Raw genomic sequence first — 20266 nt, forward strand, 5'->3', positions numbered from 1 at the left:
TCGTGTCTCTGTGTATGAATGCTCAGCTGGCTGCCCAGGTGGAAGTAGAACTTAATTGCAGGGTATTACCTTGCCCACCTGTTTTTTCAAAGAAGAGTGATGAAGCTCATGTGAAAATATTCAGTGTAGATAAGCAGCATATTGACTTTCTAGAGACTTCCTAACTCTCCTAATTTCATTTACCAGAAGCTAGTAATCACAACAGACATACATGGGGTGGTAGAAGGGAGGGATCCTCCAATTTCTAGATTGCATGCAAAAAATACATGGCACAAGTGACTTGTAAGGCTTGGAGGACTGTTGAATTTTTCTGTAAATCCAGGTGCAGATTCTTGGAGCAGGGTTATCTAATGTTTCAGCTCTGTCATTTTTCACTGTGAAGTGGAAACCACTATGTGTATGGCTGCAGCACGGATCGCCTGAGCGATGAACCTCGCCTTCCTCAAAGGTCAGTGTGTATGGAATAGAAGGCAGAAGATGAGGCTGTTTCAGCAGTTGCCTCCAATATGTTGTCCTGTACGTTATGGTACAGGGTGGCTGCTCATCCTACTCAAAAAGGTAAGACTGAATTTTGTTTTATTTATTGTGAGTGTTAAAAGAGCTCAAAAATACCTTCTATGTGGCTGATTTTCACTAAATGTTACTTTTTTATTCTTCTTTATGATCTGCATTTAGGAACAGTCTGTGTAGGCCTTTTGATATATTTCAGTGGCCTTTCCTCCAGTGCACCAGTGGAGAGCATATATCGTTATATGTTTTTTTTTTTTCTTGGCAGTTGTGGAGGGTGGAACTGTGACTAAAAATAGTCAGCAGGCAGTTACTGCCCAAGGTAGGAAATTATTTAAGACTGTGTGTATCCACTTTCACCTAATCTTTAATGTTTGTTCTGTGATTTTTCAAGTGACCTCATATGGGGCAGAAAAGTTAAGTTGTTACAGATTATATGGCCATTATTACATTTTTTGCAACCTTTTTGTGTTTTCTTTTCCTCTTTTTGTGGGCTCAACGAAACAAATGCTGTGAGTGGACACGCTTGTATATCGTGAGTTGATGAAAGCCCAGTAGTAACAGTGTTAGGATTCTTGTGCTGTGGAAGTTAGGGAAGAGATGCCTGGGAGATACTCTCACAGAGAGGAGAGGAATTTATGTCATTTGCAAAGCTGGTTCCCTAGTCCCTGTAGTTACTACAGTGATACTGTGGTAGGGTGGTAAAGCTCAGCTCTGCTTGTAGCAGCTACCTCTGGGCTGATTTCCCCCTTTATGCAAGTGCTGTTTAAGTTACTGTGAGGGGAGCTTTTGTGTAAAAGGAGCAGTTATGTTATTTTTGCTCTGCTATTTCATGTTCTGATGTGAAAAAACCTCTGTGCTAATAATCTTTTCCATTTTGCTCTCATTAAAACAACTGATAAATCTGGTTAAGTGAAAGCTAAAGTGCCTTTGTTTTGCACTAGAGCTGGAGGTAGTGATGAACCAGGTGGGGAGGTGTTTGGAATAAATAATGCAGACCTGTTCTACTAATGCAAGTAGAAAAATAGTTTCTTCATAAATGGTAAGCCCCCTCTTTGTGAATATGTTGTCTCATGGGTTGCAACTGCAGATACAACTTAAAATCAGTCAGTATTTTTTGGGGGGTCCAAGTAGCTTACTGATATCATTAGCTGGAATTAACATTGGAAAGGATTTTTTTTCAGTGATGCCTTTAGAATCACAGCACTAAATGGTTGTCTGCTGTATCAGGCCTTTGCATGCTGCATCTGCTTTTTAACTTTGAACTTTCTGTTAAAATTAAATTGCTTTTGCTGTTAGCTTGGAATTGTTTTAAATGGATTTTCTGTGTCAAACAGTGGGCTAGGATTCCAAATTCCATCCAATTCTTCCTTTCTTCATTCACGTCAACCCTGAAATTGTGGTTGACACAAGGATGCAATTGCACATAGGAGATGGCTGAGGTCATATCTTGAAAGCCTGGTTTAGAAGTTTATTGATGATTTTAAAGCACTGAAGGTTAAATTATTCTTTTAGTATTTGCTTTAGGATTTGGGATTACTGCCTTTAACACAAAGAGGGAATGGGCAGTAAGTTTTAAGAGTTTTGGTTTTTATCGAACCAGATTTTTCAGTTGTTTTATTAAGAGGGTTAAAAAAATATACAAATGAAGTGGCAGGAAGAATGTTCATCATCCCCAGAATGAAGACTTTCCTGTTCTCTCTAATACAGAGTGCTTAGACCTTTGGCATGACCATGGTCCCAATTTTGTGTTCAGTTTTCATCTTCTCCCCTTGGCAGTAGTTATTGAGTTTCTCTGCCTGTGTCTCATAAGGTGGTGGGCAGGGAAAGGGAAGAGTGCTTGTGGCTGATTGAGGGAGATGGGAGGGAAGGAATGGGGCAAAGCAACTGCTTTCAGAAAATAACACGCACTTTCTCCTTTTCTCCCTCTTGTAGGATCAGCAGAAAGCTAGACTTAGCAAAGCAAAACCTAAACCCCTGTGTTCCCAAGATCATCCGTGTGCATTTTTGAGCCTTTTCTGTCTTGCAGCCAAGAAAATGAAAAATTTTGGCAGAGTCAGTGCCATATCCTTGGCATATATATTTGTAAAAACTAAGGTTACTGTTCTGATGGCTTCTCCCACTGCTTTTTTGGCAGAGAAATAAGTTACTGAGCGAATTTTGCAGATGACAACATGAATATTGTAAATACTCATTGCCTTCCCAGGTTCGCATATTGGTATATAATTTGAATTTCAAGTGTGTGCAGCATTAAACTCAATTTATCAGGTACATGAGAAGCTTTTTCCCTCTCCCTCTCAAGAGCCCTTGGTTGTTAGAGATAATAACTGCGTTGAAAAAACAGGTAGGATTCCCAGACTAAAGAGTTAGAAGAGGACAGTGTTCTAAAGAGCACACAGCCTTAAACAGACCTGGCAGGCAAAGGATGAAGGGGAAACAAAAGAGAAAATTACTTTTTCAGCCTCAGGTAGTAAGTCTATCAAAGTCAAGTGGGAGCCAAGGTTTCTGACTCTCCCATCACCTGCTGGCTAGACACTACTGCCGAGTCATCAGAAACCAGAACGAGCCAGAGCAAAGTAGGGTCCCTTCCTCATGGGCACTGTCAGGGTTTTCTTGGAACAATCTGTTGACAAGCTGGGGCTGTGTGTGTGCCGAAGCAAACGGAGTACACCGCTGTTCTGAGCGATACCGTTGGAAGTGATGGGTCCCTCCCCTCCCCACCACAGATTAAGGGAAAATGGCTTTGCTTGTAGATATGGAGGCAAGTAACTCTGCAAAGGATAAATGGAAATAGTAATATGCACAGCATGCAATCAGATGGAAGAATTAACTACTGCAATAAGTCAGAAAGCCACAGACAATAGCTGGATCTCTTAAAAGGCCTGAATATTTTCCTAGTCATGAAATCACTGATTGTACACTTCAAAGGGACTGTAATGGTGATTTAGTCCTGCTGCCATTTGCTAAATCATGACTCCTGTGAGTCATCTTCTCTCCACCTCAACCCCCCTGTGGCTCCTCTCCCCCCAGCATTGAACATATTTCCAGCACCTTGGTATTTCTGCGTGTTACCTGAATAAGCTGGGGGGGGTGGGGGAGGATCTGTACTGGATCCCATTTGCATGGCTAACCTTGTGCTTTTTAATCTTGCTTGTGTATGCTCTTCAGGGGATGTATGTGTCTCCTTTGACTGGGACTGTGTGGTCTCTATGTTTGTGTGATGTCTGAGTCAAACTGCTGCTCAGCTTTTCATTTCCAAGCTGTTTTCTTTGTAAGTGAAAGCATTTTTTTTTTTTTTTTTTTGCTGGCATTCAAGCGCTGTTGGTGTTCAGGCACCATTGCTGCTTAAAGATTCCACAGGCCCCATTTTGCCACTGACTTGCTTGTCTGGGAGCCCATTTGTTTTCTAGGATATTTGTTGTTGTTTATAATTAAAACTGAATTTAGCAGTGCAGCTGCAGGTTGATTGCAGCTCTTTAATTAATCTCAAATGAAAACATAATCCTGCTTCATCTCCTGCAGTTGTGTTGACTCAGTGAGAATGGGAGGAATCAAAAGATGTAATAATGCCTTTCACTTGTCCTGCAGAAAATTTAAAACCATTATTTGGAAGAGCAGAGTACATGGTGGTTCTGAATGATGAAAAGGAGAACACTTCTGAGAACAGAGCTATGCTGTGAAGTTTTATAGCTCAGCCAGTTTTTATTGATGATACTACTGTAATAATATCCTTTTGCTTTTTAAGGTATTTCTACTGGTAGCACCAAATATAACTCACTTGGGGCTTTTCTGGAAGTAAACAGTTGCATCTGAAAGAATTTACTTCTAATTTCAGAGCAAACCCAAAATAATGAAAGCTTTGCTTAGTGAGAAGCATTCTACAGTGCAGGTGTCAGGCACTTAAATTTGGCAGCTTCTTCATGATGATGGAGAGATGTCACCCAGACTGACTGCAGCCACTAACAAAGCAGGAGGGTAACAGCATGACTCACTGCACATGAAAATGTTGTTGAATTTCTGATTGTATTGGAGTGGTCTGGAAACACAGCACTGAAAGTGAGGAGCACCTGGTAAGCCCTCCGAGTTCGCTAATGGCATCTCTCTACCCAGCGCTTTCCTTTCACAGTAAAGCTTTGCTTTTTCTGTCAGACGGTAAAACTTGTGATGCTCAGCTGAAAGGCAGGATTTCATAAGTAGCCCCTTGAATCTGCATCACCCTGAGGGAGGATGCTTGGTTTAGTTTCAAAATTATCTGTCCTGCTAAATGTCTCATCTTTTCGCCATTCCTATTGGGATAGAATAGTTCCAGCTGGAAGGCATCTACAATGACCATCTAGTCCAACTGCCTGACTGCTATTGAAAGTGTGCATCAGAAATTATTTGGGAAAGTAAAGATGAGAGTAATTATTTGCACAAAATTAAAGATCCCTACAGTGGTGTGTTGAATTGTCTTTAGAAGTATCCCTGGTTTTGAGTCTCCATCAGGGGCTGTCCCTCATATATGGTTTATCTCAAAATGTAGATTAGGTGCTAATAGATATGTCAGCAGGATCTTGGTCTGAGGACTGGTAGGCTTTGGAGAATAAATCCCTTTTATTTTCAGTATTTGGAACTGGCTGGTAGAATGTGTATTCATAATATTGGCTGTTCTCCACTTAATTTGAACTATTCCCGCTCATTTCTGTCAATGTTAAATTAAACTTGGAGAATTAAGAAGGATAAGGAAAGAAATTAAATTATGATGAGATAGGTCTGCCATGCTTTATACTAGGGCACACAGAATTTATGGCAAGGGAAACTTGGCTTACCTGTCAATAGAGGAGATTATAAAAGAATTTTAGAAAGAAGATGAAATGCTTATTTTTATTTAACATCTTGTAGATTGTTCTGCACATTATCAGAATAATTGCTTCCTGTGCTTACATAAGTAACACATTATTTTTCTTCAAACTATTTTGCACCTCAGATGTTTGTCCACTGAAATGATTGTGATTTGGTCTTGTTACTTCTGCATAAAGAGGCATTTGTAAGCGTGTATAATGAGTATTTTTCAAGACTATTTTTATAAAATAGGTGTTCGAAAGGATGAAAGCATGGACTAAGTAGTGGACACACAAAAAGAACTGATAAGTGGAAGATCAGTTTATTACCAAATTTGCAATTGTTTAAGGGCCGGTCTTAAACAGTATTCAAATTCTGTTGTATTAAACAAGTCACAGGGCAGACCTTACTGTTTCCCTGATATGGGCATATGGCCACAAGCGGAAGAAGGACAAAGATTCGTAGGGTTCTGGGTAAACACAAAAACCGTGTTCCTCTGGGCTATTGTGAAGGGCCACGCTCTGCAGTAATCCAGGACAGGTTTAGAAATTTAAATCTGAAGTACTGACATTCTGCTAGATAAAAAGCTTGGGGGGAGGGGAGAGTACACTGCAGGAGCGTATCAGTGAATTGAGTTTTGCATGTATAGGAATTAATATACGAGTTATGTTTGTGTGAATGATACCAAATGCTGTGCTGCTTGTAATCCCCTGTTAATAAAGGGATTGACTTGCAGTACAAAATGATTTACGTAATTCTGCACGCTGTATTATCCCTTCCAAGGGTTTTGAAGTCATATGTGTTTTGTAGCCCTCAGTACCTCCTTACTTTATTGCAGTACCTGCAGAACTTGTTTTTATGAAATGTTAATCATAGCCCTCAAACATGAATAATGAAGTACTCTTCCATACTCATGGTCCTGTGGATAACATGGGTCAAGGAAACACGAGGCTGAGCCCCTGCTAAACCTCTAACCAAATACATCCAAATGGTAACTTTGCATTTTGAGATCTGACAAAATCCATGGTAAATTTTTGAAAGTACATTGTTGGTTTTGCATCTACTGTCTTGCATCCATGTATAAATAGTGTAACAGGAATGGCAGTGCCCAGGTGCTACCTGTGTCAGTGGTGTCCCCTGGTGCAGGGCAGGACAGTGTCTCCACCAGCCTGTGCCGAGGCTGCCAGCATACGCATTCTGGAAGAACCTGAGGTGGGTGCTTGGTGTTTGCTTCATCCACACTAAACCCAGTATTCTAGTTTTGATTCATCTCTAGGTTTGCACGTGTACACACAGACTCTAGGCTCCTTATTTCTTTTTTTGGCAACATCCATGTTTTGCCCCTGTGGGTGTAATGCTTTCTGACCCCTGTTTGATATCTGAGCCTGTCTAGAGTCTAGAAAGGGAAGTTAAAGTTCATATTTCTGTTTGTAGAGAAGCTGCTGTGCCTCTGATTCCTGGCGGAGTGGTTTTGGCGTGCCAGCCCCCAAGGGAATGGTGATGCTGTGCAGAGAGGAGCGGATCTGGCTGCAGTAGATAATTTGGGTTGGAGAGAAGTGCACAGAGAAAGAAGACAAAAAAATTATCTAATCTGGGAAGGTCTTGGTTCCTCAGTGTAACAAGCCACAGTCCTCATTAGCTCACAAGGTTGCTTCAGGGGGCAGCAGGCCTGCTTACACTACAGATCATCTGTTGAAGGCAAGTGGGGTTTTGGCACCCTTGTGGGTACTCCAGCCCCTTCCCACAGGAGAGGTCCCAAACAGGACCCTCATTTGCTGCTGACTGCTTTCCTGGTGACCATCTGTCTTACTCTTGGGGCCAGTGGAATGCCTTAACCCTATGGAAAGCTAAAAATCTCAGCTAAAAGCTTTTATGGTTTCCCCTGCCCCACCTGAAGCAAATCAGCTGAAATACAAGAGGAAAGTAATCCATCTGGCTAGATGCTCCCCCTTCCTCGTTAGGCAGAAAATGATTTTTCAGAAAATCTTGTGTTGGCTATGTGTCTATCTTATGCATTTTAGCTAGCCTAATTTTTAAGCAAAAGCTATATTGGCTGAATGCTTTTTAAAATAATATAATGGAAAGTAGCAGAGATCAAGTATCAGCTGTGCTGCTGGTCCTACCACCTTTAACCAATTGTTTATCTGTCTCTACCTCTAGTATTTCTCATCAGTATTATCAGAGTAGTGTGAATCCTGCCATGAACCTCTTTCTAATTGCTAAGCTGGCATTTCAAGGCAGGGGAGAAGTGTGCTTTTGTCCTTCAGAGAGAAGCCTGTGAACTCTGGGTCTAGAGAGTGGGGGAGAATGTGACTGCTGGGACACATGGGCTGCCCTAAAATGAGTGGATTTATTACACAATTCTCCTGCTAGTGTGGAGACATTTGCCTTTATCTAATACCAGTGTGTATATATATTTTTAGTGGGAAAATGTTTATCTTCTGTGCACTGTTTAGAATTTCTTAGTCATACAGAAGTACTTAAGAATAAGACCTTAATATTTAATAAGCTCTCTATTGTTAGAAAGTGAGTGAGCCTGCCAGTGTGAGATTGGGCTGGCAGCTCACTGGATTAATGGAAACATAGAGCTGGATTTAAAAGCCCTGAATGATAATCTTTAAATATGCTTAGGCATTGTGGTTGTGCAGTTTCCCTGGGGAATCATCATATTCTCTGCTTCAGAAATTGCACTGAAGACATAACTGAAACTACAGCACAACCTTGGCTACTGGCAAATCTACTTTCATTCCTGAGGTTTAAATTCCTTCTGTGTACATCTGTCCACCCAGATTGTCACTCCTTGTGGGCTTTCACTTCTTATATTGTTGCCACAGGAACAATTTTATACAAGCCTGAAAAACAGGAGTTGCAGAGCTGAACAACTTTCTTACCTGAAATGGAGATCTTCTTAGGCTTTCAAATAAGCAAATGTTGCTATTTGAAAATACTGAAGTGAAAATTGTATTGAGGCTCGTGATATGCGCTCAGAGTAAGGTAGCCAGAAGAAATTTGAAAAAGACTGGCTTGGCTGGCTGCCTTTTTTTTTTTTTAAACTCCTGCCTGTGAAATTCTGTGGTGCTTCTGGTTCATGTAAGACATTTCAATAGTACTTCATTCTCTGATAGGGATCTGAGTAGTCCCACTGCAATGATAGTGTAGACACAATGCGATGCATTCTGGGATGTCTTCAGACAAATTGAAAGGCTTGAGAATATTTTCTGTGTAGGAGATAGTAAGTTCTTATATAAATAAGAAAAAGCGAGTCTGAAAGGTTTTTTGGACTTAAGAGTTGCTTTACTTGTGTACACATTTCTGGGGATTATCTCAATTTCAATTTAATTTGCCACTTCATGCTATAAAGCTCTCAGGGAATCTTTAATTTTCAGTGAGAGCTCACTAAATTAAAATGAAAATTAAATAAGCTTGCATCATCAGCACTGAGAATGGCAGTGTTACCCTCGATTTCTGTTTATACTTCAGCAGAGCTGCTTGTGCAAATAAGGCAGCAGGGCACTCATTTGTTTGGTACTAGATCTGATTGTGTTAGCTGAACACCCTTACGTTCTGTGTAATTACACTGATCTTCAGGAAGCTTTTTAACTTGCAGGACACTGTGCTCCATGTGATCAGTGACACGTCCGCTGTGACACGCTGAGTTCTCTGAAATGTCACGGATCTCAGCAGTTTTCAGTAATGTTTAAATTGCATATAAATTCACCCCCACTGCTCCCTGGATTGATCTCCTGTGAGGCTGAAAGTACTGAAGGTTGGAGGATATATGAGAAATCAGTGTCTACCCCTTGTAACTATTTTCATCATCTGAGTATTCCCGTGTCCTTCAGTAGCTCTGTGAACCTGCAGCACCTAGGAGGGGAGTAGATGAGATTGCAGTCTGAAGAGGACAGGGAAGCAGTCAGAACAGGATGAAAGCAGGATCAAGGAAAAAAGGTAAACAAAATTGCACTGAACATTTATATGCATACCTTTGACCTTGTATATACTAGATGGGGTTGGTGATTTTCCCCCCCTTCTCCAGTATCAACCGCAGTGTCTCTGCTGGGAAGTTACCTGTGTGACTGCCAGGGTGGCAAGAGGAAGACTATCAGAATGCCCCCGGCTGCAGAACGTGTCTTTTGTCATACAGGTCTCAGTCACAGTGTGCTACAGAGGAGGACTGCTTTAGTCCCAGAACTGAGAGAACCACCGTCTACACAAGACTCAAAAACCCCAAATCTGTTAAATCACGGGGACTAGAAGGAGCAGTTTATAGAGAGGCTTTATACATCCTGCAGCCCCGATTCAGTTCTGGGAGTGTCTTTCTAAAAGAATGCTGTGTCTGTTGTGAATGAGCTGACTGTGTATTTCATAAGATACTGCTCTAATTTTGTTCCTTATGGTGGGGAAAACCAGCCTGCTCAGGTGCCAAGTGTTGTCTGCCCAGGTCTGTTGTCTGTTTCCAACCTTCTCCCACATCTTTCATCTATATTTTTTCATACCTGTCATTTTTAGTCTCCCTTTTCTTCCTCACCTTTCCTGGTGCAGAAGTCTGGATAAACTGGAATCATGCATCATCCACAAAGATGGCTTGCATTGGAATATTCTAGTTCTGAGAACATGTACATAGATTTTTTTTGGATGTACAGTAACCCTTGATTCCATCAGGAAAGAGAGAGTGTGATTTAAGCTTTTAATTGTGCCAGTTGTTTATGTGATAATTCTTCTTTTAAACCTGCAAGCACTTATTTCAAAGGACCTTTTGATAATGAAGATTGTATTGTGTCAGGGTAACCAGCTGTGGTGCACAGTTAGGAATAAGAAGGTGTTTAATAGGGAAGAACTTTAATGCACAGACTTCACAGGAAGGAGATTTAAAACTTCAATTTTTATTAGCACCAAATATCAAGCAAGTTCCATGACAACAAGCTGTACTTCCAAGCTGGTGAGTTATTTTGTTTAGGGAAAGCGAGTTGATAATTATATGACACATCAATTCAGTCTGTGTACTCTCTTGTGTTTGCATTTGCAAATCCATAATTCCATCAGTTGTGCACAGGTCTGATTTTTCTGTTCTTTCCCCAAAATTAGAGGAGTATTTTCAACCATGAGGTTTTGAGGCATCTCTGTTCTTGAGTGACCAAGTCGCATAATTTAGCTGCTCACTGGGAGAACAGTCAAAGCACCTCTGGCTTCTAGGGGGAAAAATTTCTATTTCTCTTTCTAACATACATGTGTGTCCAGTTTCTGCAGCTGAGCTCAAAGCATGAAGAATTTTCCCAAATTGTTTCACTTGTAGCTCCACGCAGCCTCCGAGTTCAACTAACACCAACAAGACTTTCAAATGAAGTCAGGACAGGTGCAAAGAGAGTGGCCATTGGTGGGAAGGAAAGAGGGTTGTGTGGTACTCTGAGGGTTATAAAGAAGCCTTTAGTGACTTCGACTGTCATAAGCAATATGGTGGAGGCTCACAGGGTTCCAAGAAAGCACCAGAAGCAGCACCATGGTGAAGTGCTCTTTTTCTGGAGTACTTGCAAATGCTTCATCTTAATTGAGTTTGTAAACAGCTTTAACTCCCTCGGGGGGAGGGTTCAATTCCTTCAGAAATAAGAGCCTGAAAATGAGAGAACTGAGAATTGCACTTTTTTTTTTTTTTTCTTCCCCCTAGTAGAAGTTGTCTCGGACAGTTAGGCTGCCACAGTACAACAGGTGGGGATGTGTACGCTGCTCCAGTCACCTCAGCAGCGTATGGATGCACGTGAGCATTTCAAAAGAACAGCAATGGGCAACGTTTCTAAACTGAGGCGCTTTTTTAGCCCAATATTTTGAGTGCTTATTATCCAAGCTGAGATAGAGTATCAGAATCAGTTAATTGCATCTGGATACAGTAACACCAAACAAGTTTCCAAGGTAAATTGGGTTAAAAGGAAAAAAAAAAAAAAAAAAAAAAAAGCATTAGTCTCTGGAGAATGCTGAACAACTAGTGAGAGTTCTGTTTGGTAACAGTGCTTATCTAGCCATTTGCAGGCTGGCATCAGGGAACTGCGGACATTGAGAGCAATTCAGATTTAGTCACTAGTCTGTTAGGTCCATAACCAGGCTTACACAAATTACTTGGTTACAGTACTCACTTTTCTCTGCTACATAGGGACTATGGTCTTCCGTGTCAAACCTGAACTTCATCAAGCCATGTCAGATGTCTATCCTTGGGCACTTTAAAGTTATAAAATACAAGTAACTGAATCCTCTCTGCTTTTGGCAGACTGGGACCTTGATTAACCAAGTACCCCTGTATGCAGAACACCAGATTTAAATGGGACAGTTGAGGTTGGAGCAGGCATGGGCTTAAGCTTTACAGCAAAGGAAAGGTATCTGATGAGGTGCATCTGAATAGACTTTCACAAACCAGTTCCTGAAATCCCTTTATTTCTGTAGTAATTTTTAGTATCTTCAGGATGAATGCTTTACACCTGAAACTTGTCACTGTCCATATGGAAAAATAAACACATAAGCAATACACATTAACAGTTGTTTTTTATGCTGTACTTTGTTTAGTATAGATTTAATTATATACAGTTATGTTTTATTTTATTGGCTGTGATTTGAACCATATCCTGTAACAGCAGTGCCATGGGAATGTTAAGGGAGGCTTATAGTGGATAACGATCCCATCCTTTCAAGTTATTTTTGTAATCACAAGTACAGGAAAGTCTCTCTTAAGCAATTCTGTAGTAACAAAATGTTCTGCCTAAATTTCTGCCTAAAACTGGTGTTTCAAGTGACTCCCTGGTATAAACAGATCAGCCACTTCTTCATTAAAAAACGATGCATTCCAAGACGACTTAGAGGCTCTCTGTGTAGCTGTCTTACATGCACAGGTGTAGATTTGTTAGTGAATACCTTCTGGCTGTTGAAGGGAATAATGTAAACTAAGCTGTTCTTACCAGTCACTAAACCCCACAATTTCTAGTGAACAGAACAACGTACAGTATTTCTATGGGGAAACGGTACGGGGTAGGGGAGCTAGGCCCAAGGTAAAACAACCTACCTAGGCAACTGATGGGACTTCAGAAAAACAGCCTTTCAAGTTGCACTTGCTAGGTAGGTCAGTAATGATAGATTCCTGATTTCTTTGGGGTTTTAACATATGGGAAGGTAAGAAACACAGGGCTCTGTATTTTGAATTTTTCCATGTGTCAAGACAAAAGTTTAATAGGTTACCCTTAGGTCTCTTTGAAAATTACTGCCATGCAGACACAACCTACTTTGTGTTACACAGCTAGTATAATCAGCTAAGCTTGATATTCCCACGTTAAGTACATTTGAGAAAATAGCAGGATGTCAGCTGATGTACCACTAGGCCAGTTGTTCATTAAAATAGAAACATCTCTGTTTATGCCAACATGCAGTTCAAAAAGCAAAGGTGACTGAACTAGGATAGCTGCTGGGGCAAGGTAGACTGGACTTAGTTTTCTGATACAATGGGATCTTGAAAATCAATAGCATACTCTATTACCCAAGTTTAAGCTTTAGTGGAAAGACAAATGAGGCTGTAAATGTAATACAGCTGCTCTGTGCCCATATATTTCTGTAAGAATCATTAAGTTAGCACTCCTGAATTATAGAACCAATGGTGAATAAATGAAATTGGAAGGCAACATGTTAAAATCCATACAAGAAGGGTTCTTTGAAATGCTTACAGCATGATGAAATTATGAAATTCACTGCTACAATGTAAGACTGAAGTGTAAAGTTTCACTAAGTCAGGGAAGAAAGATAGATGTGGCTAATGAGACCATCTAGTGGTACACTTAATGTGATGAAGAAAATTCAAGTAATATAACCATGCCTGCTGAACTGAGGGAGTTGCAAGAAACTTCGACCATATGTTTGGATTATCCTTTGAGGATTCCTGCAACAACCTGTAAAAGCCCTGGGTCTGCCCTTTCAGGCCGTGTCTACCAGTACCCTTTCAGCAGCGTGCCTGTGGTGGTGGTCAGCAGGTGCCCAGATTAGAGGCAACTGCACCTGCGAAGCTGTATGACTCAGAGGGTACAATAAATTGAATGTATTGAAGTGTACTGAATGTACTGACAACGTGTTGGAAAAGGCAGTGCTAGACATGACTTCAGACAAGATACCCAGCTAACCAGATCTTCTTCTGATCTGACATAGTGGGACTTCCTAGTTGTTGCATTTTAACACCATCTGGTGTTAATTTTCAGAGTTTTTGTATGTAATTTCTGAATCTAAGCAACCACCTCAGAAAAAGAGAAGTCCTTTTGTTTCAAAATGATCAGTAACAGACAAGTTCTAAACAGAAAATGATTGGTTTGGGGTATAAGTGTTTTGTTACACTGTAAACCTAATCTCCCAGTATTTTTTGAATTGTTATTGCTTATCCTATAATTTCAGGTTGCCCTTAGGAGGAAACAGGAAGGGGTATAAATTTACCTGGGAATGAGTAAGCCCCTTAAATAATAATTAAAAAATCTTTATAAGGAAGGATAGGTCAAATCAAAGATAGGTAATGAAAAATGACAAAGTATGCCATGGATTTTTTTTTTATTGCAGTACACCATGTGTGCACACTTGCACACACATCTTTGGGTATGTTATATACTCACTATAGCTTGTAGTGTAGTTGATTATAAAGAATACAGAAGACATTCTGTTGTAAACTTTAAAGAATATTTAATAACTTTTAAAAAATAAAATCTATATTTTAAATTTTGTTCTTTATATGAATGCACAAAAATGTATCGTAGTTGCAGTGACAGAATCCAAAGAACTGAGGACACCTGCCCACTGTGTAAGATATCAGTGACAATCTGGGAGAATTCACAATGGAATCCAAACAAAATTTTCCAGGGCGAGCCCTGACTTGTTTTCTTTCTGTGAATTGTCTAATTTTGTATCTATGAAGATCACTCACACCTAGTGAGAATCCCTGCACTCAAAGTTAATAAAAGAGTCTGGTTTTAAAATAACTGCTGGTTTTCATTGCTTACCTTTGGTGCCACCTTTATAGCGCAACAATGAAGCTAAGGGGTGAGCGAATGGCTGGGACTTTCTCCATGCCAACAACCTCCTGCCCTGCCTGGCAATGGGGGGAAGAGGCCGCTGGGAGCTGTGTGCACTGGAAGATGTAACCAGCTCTTACCCAGTTTGTGAGAAGTTTGGGTGGATTTGTGTAGCAGCCGTATTGCTGATGCAGGATTAAATATTTTTACAGCTGCTGTGCAGTTCCTTCTTCTCTGTATTATAAATCATACAATGCTGCTTTCAAATGGTAATTATTAAATGGAAGAATAAACCTTCATGAGTTTTTATTATTTGAGGGGGAGGAACAAAGAAGTATTCATAGAACAGAAACTGAAGTTCAGTGATTGTGTTAAGTGTAAGATGTGGAGCTAAATAATTCTGTTGTACAAGAAATAAAATTTGGCTGTGACAGTTACTGTACAGGAAAATAAACCATATTCTATTACATATATAACTGTGAAGATAAAAATCCATAAGCTAAGTTCTGATGTTGCTGAATTCAGTTGGTCCAGCCATGCATCCTGTGCCTTCAGATCTTGTTATTAAGCAGAAAGAGCAATGAGTATAAGTTTGGAAGGCTTTCCTTCAATGTCTTTGCAACCTTTGGTTCTGTCTTTAATTTAAATGTATAAAGTCCTCCATGTTTAAAGATAAAGAAGTTAATATAAAAGACTTTACTGGAAGTGACAAAACGCTGATGGAAGCAATTGGAATGACTTCTGTGTTGCTCTCCATACATATGATTCAAGCAGCCTTTTAAATGGCTGTTATGTACTACTGGGTATTTATTTATAATGAAACACTTCAACATGGATTTTTATGCATAATATAGAACTATCTTTTTTGGTTTTTTAAAAAAACTTGTTTCTTTTACATATCACAAAATATTCTGACTTTATCTGCATTGAAAGGATGCAATCCTTTTAAAAAGAAAATATAAGTTGTTATAAGCAGTATGTTCATTGGTTTGAAAGTGGATTGTGCTGGTGATGCTTGAAGCACCAAAACATATGTTTGGCCTGTGTGAAGAGAATTAATAACATCAAATATAGAAAACAGTTCAGTTCAAATTATAAAATTATAAACCAAGTTGCAGTAGCTTTTCAGTTGGCAGTGTAAGGGAAGTTTTTAAAAAACTAATTATTAGCAGCAATGTGTGTTCTAGGTTGGGTTTTTTTCCGTTTTTCTTCCTTCCTCTTTCTTTTCAGTAGTTAGTGCCATATGTTTCTGTTGCAGTGACCGGGAGTTACAGTGTGAATAGTGCTTATACTCCCTATAGATACATATTTTAGAATATTGAGGCAGGAGCTTGTTATAAAGACACCTAAACTGTGGAAAAATATTATATATCATGCTTTGTGGTTCCTTGTCTTCAGTCTCTGTTTTTCATTTTGTTTGTTCTGTAGGTTTAGCTGAAGTCTAGCAGTCTTGTCTAAGAGCTCAGCATGTATTATTGGGAGACTCACAGGATGAGGGTTTGTGATCTCTCTTCTCCCTACACCACCATCAGGCAAATTGATGAGAGTTGCCTTCTGTGGGAGCTCTGCTGCACAACAGTTTGCTCATCAACTGAGCCATCATCAGCCTGCTGTCTCTGTGTTAATTTTTAATGGCAGGGATCACTACAAATAGACTTGTCTACCTTTTATCTTGCTTTAAAAAAATCAATGTTTTATTAATCTATTCATCACTCTGTTATGCTGCTTCTCAGTGGTGGAAACTGAGCTGTCAGCAGGAGCACCTGTGTGCACATAAGCTGTGGCAAGAACTAATCTGGACATCTAACCTGGAACTGTAGGAAAGGAACAGAGAGTTGAAAGGGAATGACCGAATGCAGGACTGTGGACAGGTCAGCGTGGGCTCAGGAGGCAGAGGGCATTGAGGCTGTGGCGAGTGTAACACCAAGAGTAAGTCTCCTACCCCAAGGTATGGGGTGCTTGGGTGTGGGTACTCACTCAGTTTAACGTTTGACATTTCTGTCTTGGGCCAAGGTGGGTCTGTTAATTGTCAAGGCTTGTTAGCACGGCAGTAAAACCCTTCAGTGGGGGCGAAGCTGCTGTGATGGAATTGATTGGGAAGCCCCATAAAATGCACATAAGTAATACATTATTTTCAATTTAGCCTGCACAGCTAAATGCCCCACACTACACAGGTTGATGCATAAAGGTGGGGTGTAAGATTTTGGAAGATATTTGCTATTTCACACACCAGGCTGTCCTAAGCACTTCCCCTCAAAACATGGAGCAGTTCGGGCCTGAGGTTGAGAAGAGGAAATCAGCAAAGAGGGGAAAAAAGCCCCAAAACCTAAGCAGTGTTTGTCAATGGTGCAAGTCCAGAAGAGGGTTCCTTATGGGTGTTGGGGAGATTGTTCAATAGGCTGTGACTTGGTGAGTCTGGCTTTACTGCTGGAAATTGCTTTTAAATTAAAGTAAGCAGAACGTCACTCATAGCTGAGACCTGTTGTAAGCACTAAAAGTACAGGGTAACTTTTTTTCCCAAACTTGACGCATGCTTCTAGTCTGTCACAGAAGGAAGGAATGGCTGCCTTGAGCTTTCTGGGAAAACAGGGCACAGTGATTGTACCTCTGCTCTGCTGCCGTGGCTGAGGGGTCCCAAGGGCTGGCTGTGGGCAGCCAGGCAGCTGCACTGCTCTGTTTGCTTGTCCCCTGCTGTGTCCTTTTGCTGGGGTGCTTCTGCTTCTCCCTTGTCACATGTGTGTTACCCGGGGCTGCTTCCTGATGAGGAATTGTTTGAACGATAGGAAACATCTGATTCTTAACCTCATCACTAGAAGGTGTGCACAGAAGGATGATTGGTAACTTCAGTTACCAATACGGGTGGGGAAACTGGACAATTGGTGGCTGTTTTCTGGCTAAGGAGAGTTATTATTTTGATTTCTGCAACTTCCAGAAAGTGGGGGGCATATTATAGCCAACAGCCAGGCAGAGGGAGAATGGGGCTGAAAAATAGAACCAAGAGGTGACTCCAGTTCTAACAAAGACTGATGTGCCTTGGCTGATGTAAGAGTGCAGCTGGGGATAAAAAAAAAAAAAAGCTAAGCGTAAACATCTGAAGTCTTAATAACTCTCAGAAAAACGAGCGATGAGCAAAAGATTCTTCCTCAGCAAGGCGAACTCTATCATACCTGCAGATGATGATATCCCAAAGTAAATTAATGAAATGGTGACATTCAGGGAAGGAACAGCTGACAGCTTTGTACGGATCTTCAAGTGTGGAAATGAGTGATATTTTTTGGCAGACTAACTTGAAACAGGGATGATAAAAAATAAAACCATAGTAGAATGACAGAGCCCACTCACAAGTTGTTTACTGAAATGAAGATACAGCTGAAAGTAATTACTTGTTTCCCAGAGGTATAAGTGATAGTGCCTCCTACAAGAAATAATGCTCAGTTATTTCAGTTGGAATGTAAAATAGGATAGAAAGGTTCCCTCTTTCTGAGGTTAGATGCTGGGTATTCTCACCTCCTTGCAGAACAGTATGTGTATATGAATGTAATATATATTACATATACAGTAAACCATCTATATGCCCCTGGCAATTAATAAGTGAGACAATGTCCAATATTGTTTTCCTTTAACAGCCAGATCTCACTGTACAGATTCTGATTAAAAGCCTGACTTTGCAGCACATAGGTTTAAAAATACTCCTTGAAAATAACATATTTCTGAAGATGATCCTCTCTCCTGGCTACAAAATTGTCTTGAGACACTTGGAGGCAGGGCTGCTTGATCGTGACATTTTACCTGTGTGCAAACTGTAGTAAAATTACAATTGCATTCAGTGCTAGCCACTCTGTACCTTCTTCCCATGCTGAAGAATACTCATTTTCTGTGCCCTCTCTTCCAGACCGTGAAATGCAGGAAGGCAACGTGGCAGGTTTCACAGAGGTTGCCTCAGTGCAATCTTTTCCTATCATTGGTTTGCAGATCAGCCCCTCAAACAGCCTCCTTTGCCAAAGGCCATGGAAGAGGAACCATTGCTCTTTGGAGGTTTTTTTCTGTTTAAAGACAAGGCTGCTTCTTACCTGTGCCAGTTCAAGTACTGACTTTTTCTTTTCTTCCTCCTTCAGTAAAATGGGGTGATTCACAAAATCTTCAGAAAGATAGCATTATACACAGTTTATAGTACAAAGGGGAAAAAAAAAAGTCAGATGAATGAGCATGAAGGAGATTTCTCCTGTGTCCTTTGGAGGAGGAGCAGAAAGACTGGGAATGGTATCTATGCACAGTAGGTGTCTGCCTTGACTACCTGACAATACATGGTCATTGCAAAGGTGAGTCCGAGAATCTAAGAGAAAAAAAAAAACACAATTGTTTTTCAGTAAGTAAAAAAGCCTCCCCTATTTATTGAAGAAAAAAAAAAAAGAGAAAAGCATGTTTATACTGGTTTTGTTTGCACACGGGAAGACACATGACATACTGCTTTTCCTGGCAGTTAATGTCCTTGTTCTGTTCCTGGTTTCTGCCTTTTTGTCCTTATCTGTATTGCTGTTTTACAGAATGAACAATGAGAGCACGGCAGAGTTGATTTCTCCATGAAAAGCAGCCACCAGGTACTGGGAAGAGGTACATTTGAAAAGAAATGTTTGGATGTCTTTTGCTCAAAAATATTTTATAGTAGCAGCCCACAGCTGTGGGGTTGTGTGGTGATCCCTGTAGCTATTGCTTTGAAAGTCAATCACGCTCATCCCTGACCCAAAGGATGCCGTGGTTTACTTTACTGTGCTTTACTTTTCCAAGCATATGTGTGCACAGGTCTCCATGGGGGAATCACTGGAGACTGTCCATGCATTAATCATAACCATCAGTGCCTCATCAACAATGTATGTGTCTTTCTACTCGGCCTATTCAGGAGAAGCAGCAGGGAGGTGGTGGTCCTTCTCCCAGCCCAGCTACTGACCTGCTGTGCTGCCTCTGGTAGATTGCTTCATCAGGGAAGGGGAGGGGAAAATACTCTTATTTTCCTTCCATTTGAAGTACATACTTATACAAATGTACTAAATGGTTGTTACGATTCCTTTGCAATGCCACTGTAAAAATTATCATTGAAATAAAGATTTGCCAGGTAGAAACTTTCTGTATGAATTCTGTATTAAGCAGTTAATTTGACTGCTTCAAAGTTAATCTTTACATAAATAGTAATTCCTGTTAATGAGTATTTCAACAGAGTACACGAATAACACACATACTACTTTATTTATTAAGAGAAAAAAATGGTTATAAAGCTGTTAGCTTCTTCGTTTCCCCTTCTTCCCCCACAGTGAAATAAGACTGTTAAGCTTTAGCATGCTGTTTTACAGTAAGCACATGCCTTTTGGAAGCACCCCCTGACCACTGCCTTCTACTTCCTAGCAAAGGAATAACCTTCAGGCTCAAGCTGCATGATAAAACCTCGGTGGCTGAATTTGTTTTATAATTTTGAGCATGCATGACTGAAGAAGATTCTTCTGCCACATGTGCTGTATGTCCTTCAAGTTGTGTCACTAATGATAAGGTGGTTACCATGAAAAACAAAAGCTGTCGCATGTTTTGGGCCAGAACAACACTGTAACATCAACATGGAGGGAGCCCAATTCATTTCAGGTGACAGTGCATCAAAATTTTTTGTCATCAATTAGATTCAATCATGTAGTGCAGCTGGAATACTGTATTTTGAGATGTTTTCTCTGTATTTCACAGCATTTACCAGGAATATTAATTAGCATTCTGAAATTGTCTGAAGTGTTTTCTCCCATGCAAACGGTAATGTCTTTGTCAGAAACATAGTAGTCTCTCAGATACCCTAAATATAATAAAGTCTATGAGGAGGACTCACTAAATGCTGACTAGATGCTCAATTTATTTTTTTTTTTAAATAGGGTAATACATTAACAACA

General features: G+C 40.3%; 1 protein-coding gene and 1 long non-coding RNA gene across 5 annotated transcripts in view; one reads left to right on the forward strand and one right to left on the reverse strand.

Annotated features, from left to right (window-relative positions):
* The first annotated feature begins 10942 nt into the window (after positions 1-10942).
* On the forward strand, positions 10943-17421 carry LOC113481063. Its single transcript, XR_003398589.1, has 2 exons — positions 10943-15842; positions 16079-17421. It is a non-coding gene; the product is annotated as an uncharacterized LOC113481063 (long non-coding RNA).
* The window catches only part of TSPAN4 (tetraspanin 4), a 383591-nt gene continuing 378863 nt past the window's right edge, over positions 15539-20266 (reverse strand). For all 4 annotated transcript variants that reach the window (XM_026850346.1, XM_026850345.1, XM_026850344.1 and 1 more), the window contains one exon: positions 15539-18678. In XM_026850346.1, the coding sequence (XP_026706147.1) occupies positions 18610-18678 (69 nt within the window). In that variant the 3' untranslated portion in view covers positions 15539-18609. The remainder of the gene's footprint in view (positions 18679-20266) is intronic.

Source organism: Athene cunicularia, assembly GCF_003259725.1.
Source record: "Athene cunicularia isolate RWA chromosome 5 unlocalized genomic scaffold, athCun1 chr5_part2, whole genome shotgun sequence".
Taxonomy (NCBI): Eukaryota; Metazoa; Chordata; class Aves; order Strigiformes; family Strigidae; genus Athene; species Athene cunicularia.